The sequence below is a fragment of the Megalops cyprinoides genome, chromosome 15 (genome assembly GCF_013368585.1).
Source record: "Megalops cyprinoides isolate fMegCyp1 chromosome 15, fMegCyp1.pri, whole genome shotgun sequence".
In the NCBI taxonomy this organism is placed as follows: domain Eukaryota; kingdom Metazoa; phylum Chordata; class Actinopteri; order Elopiformes; family Megalopidae; genus Megalops; species Megalops cyprinoides.
In genome coordinates, this window is record NC_050597.1 from 31879892 (window position 1) to 31895581 (window position 15690).

Genomic DNA, 15690 nt, shown 5'->3' on the forward strand with positions numbered 1-15690 from the left:
TTTTTTCTTCGGTGTCACTCATTTCTTTTATTTTGCTTATTCCGCTCCTACTACAAGCCTGTCAGCCACTGTGTCTGTAAACAATACCACGTGCTGGCCTGAATTTATACTTCTCACCGTGCAACCTAACTTGCACAATGCATACCTCTATTCCTGCGACATGATTGGCAGTTCGTGATTCATTTCTGTGCATGCTATCTAAGCATGGAAATTAATTATATCGAACATTTGTTATATTTCTATCGAGGAAAATTATATCAAGATAATTGTTATCGTTTTATCGTCCAGCCCTGCAACTATTCATTACAAAAGGGGATGGAAAAGGAAAAGCATTTTAATTGACTATTAGAAGCAGGACTAACGTTGGCTAACTAGACTAAGATGCCTGATTTCTTGAGGCAGACAGTGGATGGCTCGTGCAGCACACTTAAAAGAAAAAGTGTATTCCTCAAAATTATGTTGTAGGTTATTCCCCAGTGTGTGGGGGTGATGCTGCGGGCAACCCAGAAAATAGGCTATGTAGTGATGTTGTTTGTGAGCTTCTTTGTAATATTTTAAAGTAATAGTATTAAAATAGTATGAGCAAAAAATAAAATTTTGATTTTTTTTTTCTTCCCTCATTTGAGGTGTCCCTGTGGATGGATGGCGACCCTAGCATTCGCCTATACCGCCTATGCAACGGGCAGGCTCTGAGATATACGGTTCTCTCCAATGAGCCTAGGCTCAGAGGGTTCGGTGAGAGGAGCACAGTGGAGACCAAGCAGAGCGGCGTGTCAAGTTCACAGCATTAGACCACTATGGTTTCACAGCCCGTTCGGGCCACTGCTACTCACCAAGTCACTCTCAATTACTCTACTGTAGTAATATTCCATCTAGCACTCCAGACTGTGCACATTTTGCAAGCGCTCTCAGCTACCCTGGTCTCTGATGAGCAAATGGAGAGAAATTAATGACTGATTCAGAGCTTCGCTTATTAACTAAAACACTCCCTTTAGACATGAGGGAGAAATGAGGTGGAACTGATCTTTCACCAGAACTGGATGTCCATACAGACTTCAACCCACTGCTCTATCCATCTCACCTCATATGCTGCGAGTCACTGAATATCACATTTGAACACCAACTTCGTATCTTTATTAAGTACTGACCCATTATCTTTCATACTGAACTAATATGTTGGGATGGTTATTGATGAAAGAAGGAAGTACCCTCATACAAAATGTGTGGATGGTGTTAGACTTTATACTTCCAAAAGGATGCTAATTGAACACCTTATAATTATTGCTTATTGGCAGGGTACCCTTTTATTACACATCATTCAAATATTAGAACAGAGAAGGTACAGCAGAGAAAGGAGTAGTAAGTCATTTCCTTTCTGCTATACTGAGAGTGAGCACTAGGTGGAAATGTAGCTCTACAATGCTCATAAAGCACTCACTAAAACACATTGAAGTGATGGTGCTCATCTTAGCTTCTGACATCATACCATACAAGCAGGTGGCAAATATCTGGAGCTTTTGTGTGATCATTCTCTGTGTTTTGGATTACTCACACATTTTGCTCCAGATATTTGCCTTTTTCTGCCTTTGACTCAGCAGTAAAGTGAAGGCTGACATCTTTTGTAAAGCAACGCAGAAGAGACTCACCAAGCCAGCTTCTGTTTAAATACACAGACACAAACACTGGAGGGACAGTGAAGAAGTCCACCACAGAATTCACCTCCAGCCAGAACCACAGCTTATCGTTGGCTGCAATGAACTGCAGGAAACACAGAACATTTCATAAAGTAGTAGAAAAAAGAAAAAAAAAACATTTCATAAACAATTAAACTGGCCATTCTCTACCAACAGACACCTTCCAGCGCCTTTAACAAACATTTATGTTGGTTTTAATTTTTCAACATTTAAATCTTTTTATTTGCACAAAATATATACAGGTCTCTACAGCAGCAGATTTCTCTTGAAGGCGCTGCTGCTGTTTGTCTCTGAGACTTCTCTAGAGCAGCTTCTGGTTTATCTTACAGAGACTTCTCTAGATCAGATGCTGATTTCCCTTGGTGAGACTGCTCTATAGAAACTGCTGGTTTGTATTGGTGAGGCGACTCTATAGCAGGTGCACCTGCTCTTGATCCTGGAGATTCACAGTGCAATGGTTCAGAGGCACTTTACAACCTGCACCTGACTGACCCCCAGAACAGGTGACTCAAATTCTCATCCAATCAATAATCTTAATTAAATCATTGCAAATAAGATTTAGAAAGATTACAAGTCCTGGATGTCTGAGAAAACAGCTGCTCTGGCACACTGACATCTTCAGGGCTGCATTTAAACAAATATCAGTTCTACACTACAGTACATTTAATACAACCAATTAATAAATGAAAATATCATTTTCATTTGCAAACATGGTACTTACGCGTAGCCCAAAGTAGAGTAAGAAGAAGACATTGAAAGCCATGTCGATCTGTAATGTGAAGTCTTTGTAGAAATTCTGACAGGATTCTATTGGGCTATGGAGAGGGGAAAAAGTGGAAAACACAGTTTTTACTGTTCTGTGTGGTGCACAGGGTAGAAAGTTTTTGTCTCATTTTCAGTTTGATTTCCAGAGAGGCATCCCTTTTTACCACACATATTGTGTATGCCATTAATGACACTGTGCAAATGTTGTACAAGCTGATTCCTGATGGAAAAATACTGTTTATAGTCATAACATTTTACCATTCACAAACATGGAACCAAAATGTCATTTGTGATAGTAAAATGGAAGGAGGAATCTTCACATATGTCTATTTGATATGCACCATCAGATCCAGAATATTTATCGTTCAGCAATTTAAATGTTGACAAAGAGGAAACATTTTAATTGGAAACATTTCAGGAAACGCTGTCCATGCATAACCTGCAGAAATGCAGTTCTCACATTTACACCACAATGCTTGGTATTCATAGGCTGATTTCAAAATGAAGTAGAGTAGGGGAGTAGAGTAGTTGTAGGATTCAAACAGCATCCAGTTTAAATGTATATATGGTATATACCATAAAACTTCCAATAAAAGTCTAGGCGTTTATTTGCTTTAATTACTTAACTTTAACGACGTTTATTGGAGACTCAGCGATAATAAGAGACCAACGTTTATTTCACCTAAAGCCCTCAGGCTTCTGCAAGTTATTGATAGCTGAACTGGCCAGGAAAATTCACCATGTTTTTTTTTTCCCCCAAGTACCCTACTTAACAAACATTATACAGCGCTCTTTGGTAGCAACTCAAACAGGAATCACTAATAAAGTAAGTTAAACATTGTCATTGCAACCTATGATGGGATAAACAGTCTGTAAGAATAGCAGTATCACTGTGAATTTAGGCTACCACGATCCGAAAGACAGCTTATTTTGTTCGTTACGTTTAATCTAATTCGTGAACAGGTGAACACGCATGCGGCAAATTCAATTCACTAAAACAACCTCATTTAGCCTAATGTAAACAATTATTTGTGTTATTTCGTTTTTTAGCCACAAAAATAAATAGGACTACTGTAAGCATAACCCACGGCTCTTTCGTTTTATAGTCACGAAATATAAATAATTTCCCCGGCGTTTATTTGAGGCAGGCGGTTATTTCACTGAAAGGGTCGCGCATACCGGCGATTATAATATGCTTGCGTTTATTGGAGACTCGGCTATTATTGGAAGTTTTACGCTATGTATATATGCCTAACAGAAATACTGAGTAAACTAACTAACTTAAAGGGCATTTGTTCATGAAGATCAATTATATTTCAGACAGAAGTTTTGTGCTGCTATATTAATGGCATGATCATTGATCTTGCCTGTAGAGTGAATTTATGAAAACCAGTTTTGCCTGGCATAACTTCTCTTAAAGGAGAAAGAATATCAGCCAGTGAATCAGACAGAATCTGCTTATTTACAGTGCAACCTACACTTATTTTTTCAATTTCTGTTTACAAACTGGTATATTTAAAATCAGTAACCATGATGGACACTTATGTTACAGAGGAATTGAAAATAATAGAAGTAATACAAAAATGATGACCATTCAAGGAATTTCAAGTTGAAGGGGTATGGATGCTTAGTACTGGGCCAGTGACACAGCTTCAATTCAGTAATTACTCACAGGCAAGTCATGTTCAGAAAAACAACCAAAAAGATAACTTTTTTGAAAACAAAATGTATTTAACCTGATCCCATTAATGAACGTCAGACATGTTACAGCATACAGAACAATTTCTTATGACTGCACACTGTTAATTCAAAAATGTATTAATTAATTTATTATGAATGTATTAAATATCCATTTTATTGGATGTGTTATTTTTCCCCACATACACTTTCAACAATAAATTCAGACTTTTGAAAACTTGAGAAATTAATCTATGAGATCACAAACATCAAGCCACATGAAAAACATACACTAGGGCGGCAGTGTAGCATAGTGGCTAAGGAACAGGACTCGTGACTGAAAGGTTGCTGGTTTGATTCCCCACTGGGGCACTGCTGCTGTACCCTTTGGCAAGGTGCTTAACCCTGAATTGCCTCAGTAAAATATTCAGCTATATAAATGGATAACATTGTAAATCGCTCTGGATAAGAGCGTCTGCTAAAAATGCCAATAATAAACACCATGTGTTAAGTAGCAAAGATGCTATTGCAATAACAACTGGCATCTGATAGCATCTGAAAAGCTGCTACTGATGTATCAGTCCAAAGTGTCTAAAAAACCCTGTGCTGCAAGCTGGCTTGTTTGATACTACAGCAACTCACCATAAGTTAATTAAATGAGATAGTATTTTTATTATCTATAGGGCAACTAATGAATTTGGCAGCTAAAAGTAATTAGTTAGCAAGACAAGATAATGATTACAGTCAAGAGGAATGAGCTCACAAATCTTTTCATGGTAGCAAGAGCATGACCCTGGTTAACATTAGGTGGTAACATGAAAGAAAGCCACTAGCTCCTTGCTGGCTAGGCTTACTTCCATTTTATACTGCTAATAACTACTCAAGCACCTGCCTCTGATTAAAGGAAGAACATTTTTAACTTTTTAAGGATATTATATGCAACACTAGCTCAAATTATAGCTAGGTAACTACTTGGTCACCTCAAGGTTAACAACTATTTAACATACAACTGGTTTGCCAGGTTGTTTGTACAAAGAGCAATTCTGGCTTCAACAGCTTTGTCAATGATTGACTGACATTTAATACGTGTTAAACATTCATATTACGGAAATGTCTAAAAGCCTATTTACATGTATGTTTGCACAGTGTGGTGCGTTGACATGTCATAATCACTTTTCCAAGACTGACAATATATGTCACCAGGATAATTATTCATATCAAAAGAAAAAAATACAAGCAATCCTGAGATTATAAAAATGCAAATGCACATGTTTCTTGCTTCAAGGCGCTGACAACACTGGATCTGGAACCATGATTGTTACATATTATTCTACTCTCTATTCCTCATTGCTGACTTGTGATGTGGGTAACTGGAGGGGGAGATAAACCTTGAATTATGGGAAATACTGTGACTTGATAATAAATACACCAACAATAGGGTTACACATGGGTGGAACAGATAACTCGGTATTACATTATATAGAATAGAATAGAGTAGAATATATCTTAATTGTCCACCGTGGTGGAACTTTGTCTTCGGCCCACCGAACACAAGAACAACAACATACGAAACAGACAGGAAGTTAATAAAACAAACACTTAGACAAGATCACATTACACATAAAAAAAACAGTTCATGTCAGTGTCTGTGGTTTGAATCTTATCAGTCACTTGTAGAGTTAAGAATATTGATGGCACTTGGGATAGCAAGTGTAATCCACATCAGACAGATGCATATAATGATGTTAACTGTTTTGTTTATGCATAGATAATTGTAATGACAGGTGCATGTGGTGCAAAATGTGATGCAATAACCTCACAATATGACACAGAAATGTAGAAATCTATCAGAATTCTACCAGCTATAATGAGAGGAAAGAACTTGATCCCACAGAAATTTTGACTGATCATCCATGGGCACACAGAAAGATCACTTCCTGTCCTATAATTGCTTGGGATGCACAGACACCTGCGCCCCTGGCAGAAAATAACCTCACCCCTGGTTCTTACTGTGTGAGCCACCTCCTTAAGCCTCTTTATTTCTCAGACTGTGTGGCGTCCAAGAGAGGGGCTTACATTCCCTGCGGTCTGAGGGACCATTTATCTTCCAAGGCCTACTGTTCTTGCGTTCCTCATTATTAGCTGCTTGGACCCTATTGTGTTTGTTCCTCATTAGGGGTCCAAGCAGTGAAGTTGCTGGAACCCTATTGCATTTGTTCTGATTTTTATTATTATTTTTATTATCTTTTTTCTGCCCTAAAAGTGTTTGCACAGTAAAAACTATAGATGCTAGAGCTACCGTATTCGGTAGATAGTTTCCTATGGTCACCCACTACTCATGTAAAAAAAAAATACCCCCATTGGCCAGATGGTAGCGCTATAGAGAGCCACAACGCGTTTTGGGCTATCACTCTTGAATTCTTTTTTCCCCTGATTCCCTGGCTCACTATAGCAAACAAATGGTCATAACTCCTAAACCAGTTGTCTGATCAACATGAAATCTGGCATGCTACATGTTGGTCAAGGCTCCTATGGATATCTGTAAATACAAGGTGATTGCTCAAAAAAGATTGCCGCCATCAGCCAATCAAATTTAAGCAGCCCTTATACTCACTTAGCTGTCACCTATCATGAAAATTTATAGAATTGTTAAGAATGTGTCAAAGAGCAATCTATATGAAAATTACTCTGGTTGGCCAGATGGTAGCGCTGTAGCAAACCAAAATGTGTGTTTGCCTATAAGTCTTGAACTGTTTGGTCTAGACTCTAGAGCACTGATTCTCAATCTTCCTCCTGCGGCCCCCCTGCTCTGCACGTTTTCCATCTTTCCCTGATTAGCTGAGCACACCTGATTTAATCAAGAGCATGTTAGTCATTTCAATCAGGTGTGTTTGGAGCAAAGATAGATAGAAGATATGCAGGGGGGCTCCAAGAGTACGATTGAGAAACACTGGTCTAGAGTCAAAATGCTTTTTTTCGCCTGATTTCTTGGCTCCAGATGAACAAAACAGCCTCTTGGACCAAAATGATGCGCCATATTGAATTTCTGCTATTTTGAATTTTTTGTAAAACCTACTTTTGCGAACTACTCCAAGATCGTTGATCCTATCACCATGAAATTTGGTACATAACATCGACAGAGTGTCCTGACCAAAGGTCATTCAAAGAATTTTGCTATGTTAAAAGATGTGGCCGCAGTAAGCCAATGAAATTGGTGAGCGTGGCCTCTATTGATATAATGAGCTATAACTCCTGAATGCAATGTGCAATCATCACCAAACTTGGGATCCCTCACCTACAGGCCATTAGAGTTAAGCCTACCATATTTGATGTAAATCCGTCCATAGGTGGTGCTATAGCAAACAAATGGTCATAACCCCTTTAAAACCAATAGTCTGATCAACTTGAAATTGTGCATGCTGTGTCTTGGTCAAAGGTTCTAATAACGTCTATAAGGACAGGTTGATAGCTCAAACAAGATGGCCGCCACCAACCAATCAAATTTCAGCAGCCCTTAAACTGACTTAAATATGACTATCATCATGAAACTTTGCAGGATTGTTTTGGATGTGTCAGATAGCAATCTGTATGAAAATTACATGGCAAACTCACTTTCCACAACTCCCCCAGTCAAAAACTACACTTTGCTACATTCCAGATGGCTACACCCAGATCAACATTCATTGACCCTGACACCTAGACTCAGGTCAACTTTCACTGACCTAACATTGCAAAAATTATTTGTGTTCTTCTAATGGCAAACATTCTTGCATATAATACATGTATTTCACAATGGTAAATTGACTTATTTAAAATTTACATTACCTGTCACATTTACATGACAACTGATATCTATAGGACTATAGGCTTGAGGTGATCAAGTTTGGTGTAAATCCATGAATGGGTGGCACTATAGCAAAGAAATCTCCAAAACCAGTTAGAATTTTGTATACTGCACCTTGGTCAAAGGTCCTGATAAAGTCTTCAAGGACAAGTTGATGATTCAGAAACAATGGCAGCCATCAACCATTAAATTTTGGGCTTAGCTGCTTGGACCCCGTAATTGCCGCTTGTGGCTATATTTATTATTATTATTTATTCTTCTTCTACCTCTAACTGCACCTAAACCGTTCGCGCTACAGAGACCAAACCAACACCAAATCAAGCGGTTCCTTCACCATTGGTGTGCTTGTATTTTTAGAAATTCAGTTTCACAGTTTTAATGATATTTTTAAAAGACACTCAAATTTTACCCCCATTAAAAAAGATTTTTAAGACTCTTCTGTTACAAACTTTTGAACTGCCATATCTCAGCGAATTCTGGCTCTACAATCATCATACATCAAAATAGAGGTACACTTGTGCAGATTCTCATAATGTCTTCGGTTCAGTGCTGTGAGGAATGGTTTTTGAATTATGAGCCGAAATATTTGCCGAGTTCAGTCTACGCTCTAAGTCACCAGTAGACATTCCTGTTCGCATTCTGACATTTACATCTTCAACAGAGCCAATCAGAGACAGCTGGTGTGAAGAGGGAGGGGGGAAGGGAGACGACAAGTCCAATGCACCTGTTACAGATTCGCTACTTCCCCGGCTCGTTGTTATGTAGTGTATGTATGAGAAGTAGGGCTGCAACCTGACGTGTAGGGCTGGGTATTCTTTAAAAGTTTTCGGTATCGCTGCCGATACCGGTACCTGGAATTCGGTGCCGGTACCAAAATGATACTTTTTCGGTACCTCATTTTGCTCGTTGCTGCATAAACTAACATTAACTAAATAAACGAGTTTACAGCACTGAACTCTAAGATATGGAAAGAACATAACTGCTTCCCTTTATTGCCGAAGTTACAGAAACCATGGCGTCCAGTGCTTCATCACTGCACTGCGCCAATTTTCCGTTGACCCCAAAGGGAATATTCCTGCCTTCTACCAGACAAAGGGGTTTACAGTCATATTTTCAATCCATTTATAACAATAATGTCTAAGGTAGGTAGCTAATGCTAACTAGCAATGATTTGTGAATCCATATGGCCTGAACTAGCTAACGTCAGAGAAATGCAGGTTATGAAAAAAATTATTTCATTTGTAGTGAGCGAACAACGTGTAAATTTTTAATGTATTAACTTTATATACAGCTTACAGGAATTAAAATAACAATTATACATATAGCTTTATAACGAATCCTACTGAAATCAATATAGCTGCCCAGCAAGCTAGCAAGCACAATTATATGTGAAAACAGTCACACTAATATTTTTGCAATGTTCGGCTTTTAGGCGCTGACAAACATTTGCAGCTAGTTAGCTCTATTTTTGTCTGAGATTTTTAGCTGAGAACCAATTACAATGAGGAAACTAGCAACATATCTACGTATCACAATGTCAATAACCTTGGTGTAGTTGTCTACTCATTCATTCAGAAAGTTAAAACATTCTGGCCAGGAACTCCCTTGTCAAGGGAACTGTTTATGATAGCCTTCGCTACAAGACCATCTGTCCTCATTATCACTGACCGGCGAAGCCTGGCTCGATCCGTATATATCTCAATGTTTATACGCAAAAAGTTGTAAAGTTCAAGCTACTTTACGACTGTAAATTCTTGTAGGCTATTCATCAGTTATACACGTTCCATTAACCTTTGATCACCTGGAGCTCCTATGAAGGCAATCAGAGGTAGCCCCACCCTTCGAGGGACCGTCGGCTGTGTGATGACATAGCAGCAGATGCCAGAAGAAAAAAAAATACAAAAGCATGTGTGTAGGTGTATTGGTGAGATACTACCCCTCATAACACACCCTAACCCTAAATTATGCTTCAAAACAGAGAACTTATGCTGAACTTGTTCTCACAATGTCTTCGGTTCAGTGCTGTGATAAATGGTCCGCTCTACACATACCAAACCAACGCCAAATTGACTGGTTTGTTCATCACTGATGTGCTTGTTTATAGTTTTATAGATTTAACGATATTAAAAAAAAAATCGCTCTGCGTTTTATCCCCATTCAAAGGTATAGGCACAAACAGTGGGAAGACTTCACTTCTGCTTTTGAAATATGTTTTTTAAACTGCTGTATCTCCATGAATAATGGCTCTATAGGTATAAATTATACATTTAAATGGGAGGAAAACTTGTGTAGATTCTCACAATGTTCTCAACACTGTGATGTACAGTTTTTGAATTATGAGCCTTTGTTTGGCCTTTGGTATCCCCTCACTCTGACCAGTTTAACAGTTGATATTTATACTCACCAAGTCACATATAGAGACAGAGCACAACGCATCATCGGAGGGAAAACCACGCCCCTTGTGGGGGAAAACATTCCATGAAGTTGAAAGGGAGTAAATGGGAAATTGCAGGACACCATGTCTTGAAACAGCTTTAACATAAAATAACTTAATTTAAGTTATTTTTTATATATATATAGTATAGTATAATTTAACAACAGCCTATTTCAATACCCTTCTGCCCAAAGAAAGGGCCAGATATATAGAGAAACTAAGTCTGATTGGACTCCCTCAGTGTCCCTTTTCTATCCCAAAATCAGTGTGGAAAAATGACCCCGCAGAGTGGCCAGCCGTCACTTATTTTGACTTGTACTATTACCAGGTAGGCTAAGCTAGTCAATATTGTCATCTAGATAGCTAACGTTAGCTAACGTTGTGATCAAAATGCTATGCTAAGTCTATAGCCTACTATTAGGCTACATATTATTATCACTACCATTACCCTCGTTCTGTATCAATCTGAATCAATATCGTATGGACTTGCCATATTGTCATGTAAGATCAAATGCGCAAGCCTAAATAAAATATAACTTGCAGTTACACTTGAGGCATAAAGACTTTGGCAGGTGAAAATGATGGCTGGCGACTAATGTTAACTTTGGGAATCAACTAGCCACAGTGGCTGGTAGCTAAATGTTAATGTCAAACCCTGATTATTCTCCACATGCACTTTCCAGAAGGCTTTCTTAAAAGTGACTAACGGGTGAGGATAAGCCATTTAGTCCCTGCAAACATGAAGATCGACCATAGATTGAGTACTTTGGTAGCTAGCTAGTTAGCTAACCTAGAGCAAGCTACCATAGCTAGCTAGCTAACTAGCTAAAATAAAATATCTGGGGAATTGGAATCAATCATATACAAATTTTTAACAACAAATTCTCAGATAGAGAATTAATTAACTTTTTGACCTACATGACACAAAATCTCTGCTGCACACATAGACGTGAATAGTATTGGGATCCCTTAAGGTCCCCTTGGCTAGGGAGCCCTCCTGTCTGTTAATAGCTTTAAGCCAACTATGACGTCTTTTTGGCTCCGTTTTGCATCTTGGAATCCTGTAAAAGCTTAAATCAGGGTTACTTATCTTATTTGTCATACAACCCACCACGCAACAGCTTTTTGGCATGGTTGCAATTTTAGTTTTAAGACAATAAAGAGAACTGTGCAATGCAAATAAATGGAAAGTGCAACACTGTTTTCCCCCACGGTGTGGGCGTGGCCTGAATGCGCTCTGTCACATTCCTGTTTGCATTCTGACATTTACATATCTTCAACAATGCCAATCAGAGACAGCTGGTGTGAAGTTACTGACACAGAGGGAGGGGGAGAGGGAGACAGCAAGTCCAATGCACACAAATTCGCCATTTCACTTCCACGTTTGGAAAAAAAAAAAAAACATTTTTTTAAACAGCTGTATCTCCGTCAGTTCTGGCTCTGCAGGCATAAATTATACATCAAAATAGAGGAGAACCTGTGCAAAATGTCTTTGGTTCAGCGCTGTGATGAACAGTTTTTGAATTACAAACCGAAATAGTCGCCAAGTTCAGCTTCCACATGTACACATTCCTTTGTCTCAGGCAGCCAGGCTGCGTCAGACACAGGAGTGGGGAGGGAAACAGCACATTGCAACTTGAATAGCACTTATGCTCAATAATGCACACAGGCACCCACAGATTGCATTTTCTTCAAAAAAATGCATAGAAATCTAGTTATTATTATTTATTCTTCTTCTAGCTTTAATCAGCCTAACCCATTCGTTCACCATTGGTGTGCTTATACTTTTATAAATTTATAGTTTTAATATTAAAAAACTAATTTTACCCCCATTCAAAAGTATAGGCATGAAAACAGCAGGGAGGGAGCCATATCTCTGTGAATTCTGGCTCTATAGGCATAAATTATACAGTAAAATAGAGGAAAATGTGCAGATTCTCAAAATTTCTTTAGTTCAGTGCTATGATAAACTTTGGTATTTGGTCTTTGGTATCCCTTCACTGTGACCAGTTTAACAGTACATATTTAAATTGTTGCATTTGTGGAGGCAGGGTTTATTACAGCTGTCGGTAGAGGAATATCCCATTCAGGGGAAGGGTTTATTACAGCTGTGGGTAGAGGAATATCCCATTTAGGGGAAGGGTTTATTACAGATGTAAGCAGAAGAGCATCCCATTCATGACCAGGGTTTATTACAGCTGTGGGAAGGTAAGCATTATTAAATTTGTGGGGGGGGTTTCCACTGAGTCACCCATTGCACAGGCCAGCAGGTTGGGTGTGTGAGCTGGCAGAATACTGCAGACAGCTAAAAAGAGAGGTGGGCACAGACAGCTTGTAACTGGTTGCCAACGATGAGGTAAAGCCTGTAAGAGTGAAGTGGTGGCATGCCCCCAGGGGCAGCGATGATATGGACCATGGCCTGGTTAATACATCAATGATTGATTTAGGGCAAAATGCTAGCTCTAAAACAAGCACACCAGCACCTGCAAAGGCAGCAGACAAATAAAACCACTTTGGGGACACTAAAAATATCTTTAATATTTTATTTCTCCTCAGCACTGTCTGTGCTTCCCTGAGGATAAAGGGAGGCGCCACAGTTTTCCTTTTTTAGCACAGTGGACTACACTGACATTAAACTGGGAGTGGGGAACATGCTCAGAAAGTCCTGGAGCGACCGTAGCCTACATCCTCTGCAGTGAACGTCAGCACATTTAATTCACACCCTTTGTAGGAGACTGGAAAAGGTGCTTATAACAAGGGCACTAATGCAGGTACAGAAAAACACAGCAGACAAGTGAATTTGCGTGCAGCATCATCCTGCATTATCTGTATATTACAAGGCAAATATTAGTCAGGGAAATATGTATTGAGGAGACATCTGCAGTTTTAAGGTATGTTGTTGTACAAAATAAAATATCACACATCTTTTGTACATGGGGGTGACAGTGGCTCAGGAGGTAGAGCAGTCGACTGGGGATTGGAAGGTCCCTGGTTTGAATCTGGCTCATCCTGGCAGAGTGTCGAAGTGTCCTTGAGCAAGACACTGAACCCCCAACAGCTCCCAGTGGCCAGTTGGTAAGCCTGTATAGCAGCCTCTGCCACTGGTAGGTAGATGTGAGGCATATAACTGTAAAGTGCTTTGAGTACTCAAATGAGTAGAAAAGCACTATTTAAATGCAGTCCATTTACCATTTGTATGTTTTGTCATGAGTTAATTACTATACCTAAATAGCCAAACACTACTGATTACTCTTATTAACAAGTGCTCTTCATTATTTGGTTATGGTCTATGGATGACTATGTCTTATGCAATCATTGGATGATAAAACTTGCAATCGTTTCAGGAATACAGTGCTCTTAGTTTCATGATACTGGTGAGAGAAGCTGAGCAAACTTTATAAATTGCTCTGTATACACTGCACTGTATAAATAATTGAAACAAATCTCCAGCTCCATGGTATGACTTCAAAGAATGAATTTAAAGGGTTGATTCTAAGGAGGAGAGGACAGCATTTGTTTGGCACACACAGTACCAGGGAGATCTACACACACGTAAGTGACTCCAAGAGAAATCTGATTGTGATACCCCTTCATACTACAACAAAAAAGATAAGGTTTGCATTGAAAAATGAGCACACTTCCAATATCCTGGGACTTGGCATCAATACAAGCTCCCTTCAGAACAGAATATGTCCAAAAGACATAACCAATCACCACAAAGATCCAATGAAATAGGTCAGCAAAGCTACCAATGAGAAGTCATTCACAATTTTTTTAGGGAAACCTGTATTAGTGTAAAACATGGCTTCAGTCACCACTGGTCTGTGCTGATATGATGTCTTTTCATGATGCTTCAAAAGATTCCAAGGCTGCAGTCCCTAGCATATCATTCTGGGGAGGAATAGCTTTTATAATCCCTGTTGAAGAAGCCTGACTCCCTAATAAGGTCTGAGACTCCTGACCTCACTTAATGCAAACTAAATGGCAATAAAAAGATTTAAACAAAGCCTGACCTACTTCCAAGTCAGCCATTTTCCTTCTCCCTAGACCATAAATAAGCATTTAACCACTGTCTGAGCATTAACCATTATTATCAATTGTTCTATGCTCATAGCATTACGAGCTCTGACAACTACAACTTTAACCTTACCTGTAATGCACTGGTGCTACCTAGAGTCAATCTGAACTGTGGCCCTTTAACGTAACATAAGTGACACTTAATTAAAAACCAACAAATCTGCAGAGTGAGCTGTTGTAGCAATCACCCCAGCACAAATTGAAGGCAGAATGTGACTTCACTGGCACTCATCTTGGGCGCAGCACCAGGCAAGAGGTGCAATGCCCTGCTGATGAGCCACACTGCACACAATTTAAACTCAGCCATATTTAGCTAGCAAATTTCATAAAGATTATTTCAAACTAATTTACACAAACAACTAACTTTACCTAGCTAATAATATTTACAGTGGCAAGAAAAAGTATGTGAACCCTTTGGAATTACCTAGTTTTTCTGCAATTAGTTTTCTAATTGGTTATAAAATGTGATCTGATCTACATCTAAGTCCCAAGTATAGACAAACACAATGTGCTTAACCTAATACCACACAAATAATTATAATATTTCATGTCTTTATTGAACACATCCATTAAACATTCACAGCGCTGGTGGAAAAACCCTTGAACCCTTGGATTTAATAACCGGTTGAACCTCCGCAACAATAACCTCAACCAAGCACTTCCAGTAGCTGCTGATCAGACCTGCACAACGTTCAGGAGGAATTTTGGACCATTTTTCCTTACAGAACTGCTTTAGCTCAGCCATATTCTTAGGATGTCTGGTGTGAATGGCTCTCTTGAGGTCATTCCACAGCATCTCTGTTGGATTCAGGTATGGGCTCTGACTGGGCGACTCCAAAAGGCAGATTTTCTTTTTTTGAAGCCATTCTGTTGTAGATTTACTTTGATGTTTAGGGTCATTGTCCTGCTGCATCACCCAACTTCTACTGAGCTTCAGCTGGAGGACAGCCACCCTGACAATATCCTGTAGGATACCTTGATAAACCTGGGAGTTCATTTTACCCTCTAATAATTGCAAACTGTCCAGGCCCCGAGGCAGCAAAGCAGCCCCAAATCATGATGCTCCCTCCACCGTACTTCACCATTGGGATGTTTTCATGTTGGTAAGCGGTGCCTTTTTTACGCCATACATAGTGTTGCGTGTTCTTCCCAAACAATTCAATCTTAGTTTTATCAGTCCACAAAACATTTTCCCAGTA

General features: G+C 39.2%; 1 protein-coding gene across 7 annotated transcripts in view; it reads right to left on the reverse strand.

The window, feature by feature from the left end:
* The window catches only part of kcnma1a (potassium large conductance calcium-activated channel, subfamily M, alpha member 1a), a 244435-nt gene that overhangs the window by 94534 nt on the left and 134211 nt on the right, over nucleotides 1-15690 (reverse strand). For all 7 annotated transcript variants that reach the window (XM_036546463.1, XM_036546461.1, XM_036546464.1 and 4 more), the window contains exons 4-5: nucleotides 2416-2509; nucleotides 1647-1758 (exon numbers count right to left, since the gene is read on the reverse strand). In XM_036546463.1, the coding sequence (XP_036402356.1) occupies nucleotides 1647-1758; nucleotides 2416-2509 (206 nt within the window). The remainder of the gene's footprint in view (nucleotides 1-1646; nucleotides 1759-2415; nucleotides 2510-15690) is intronic.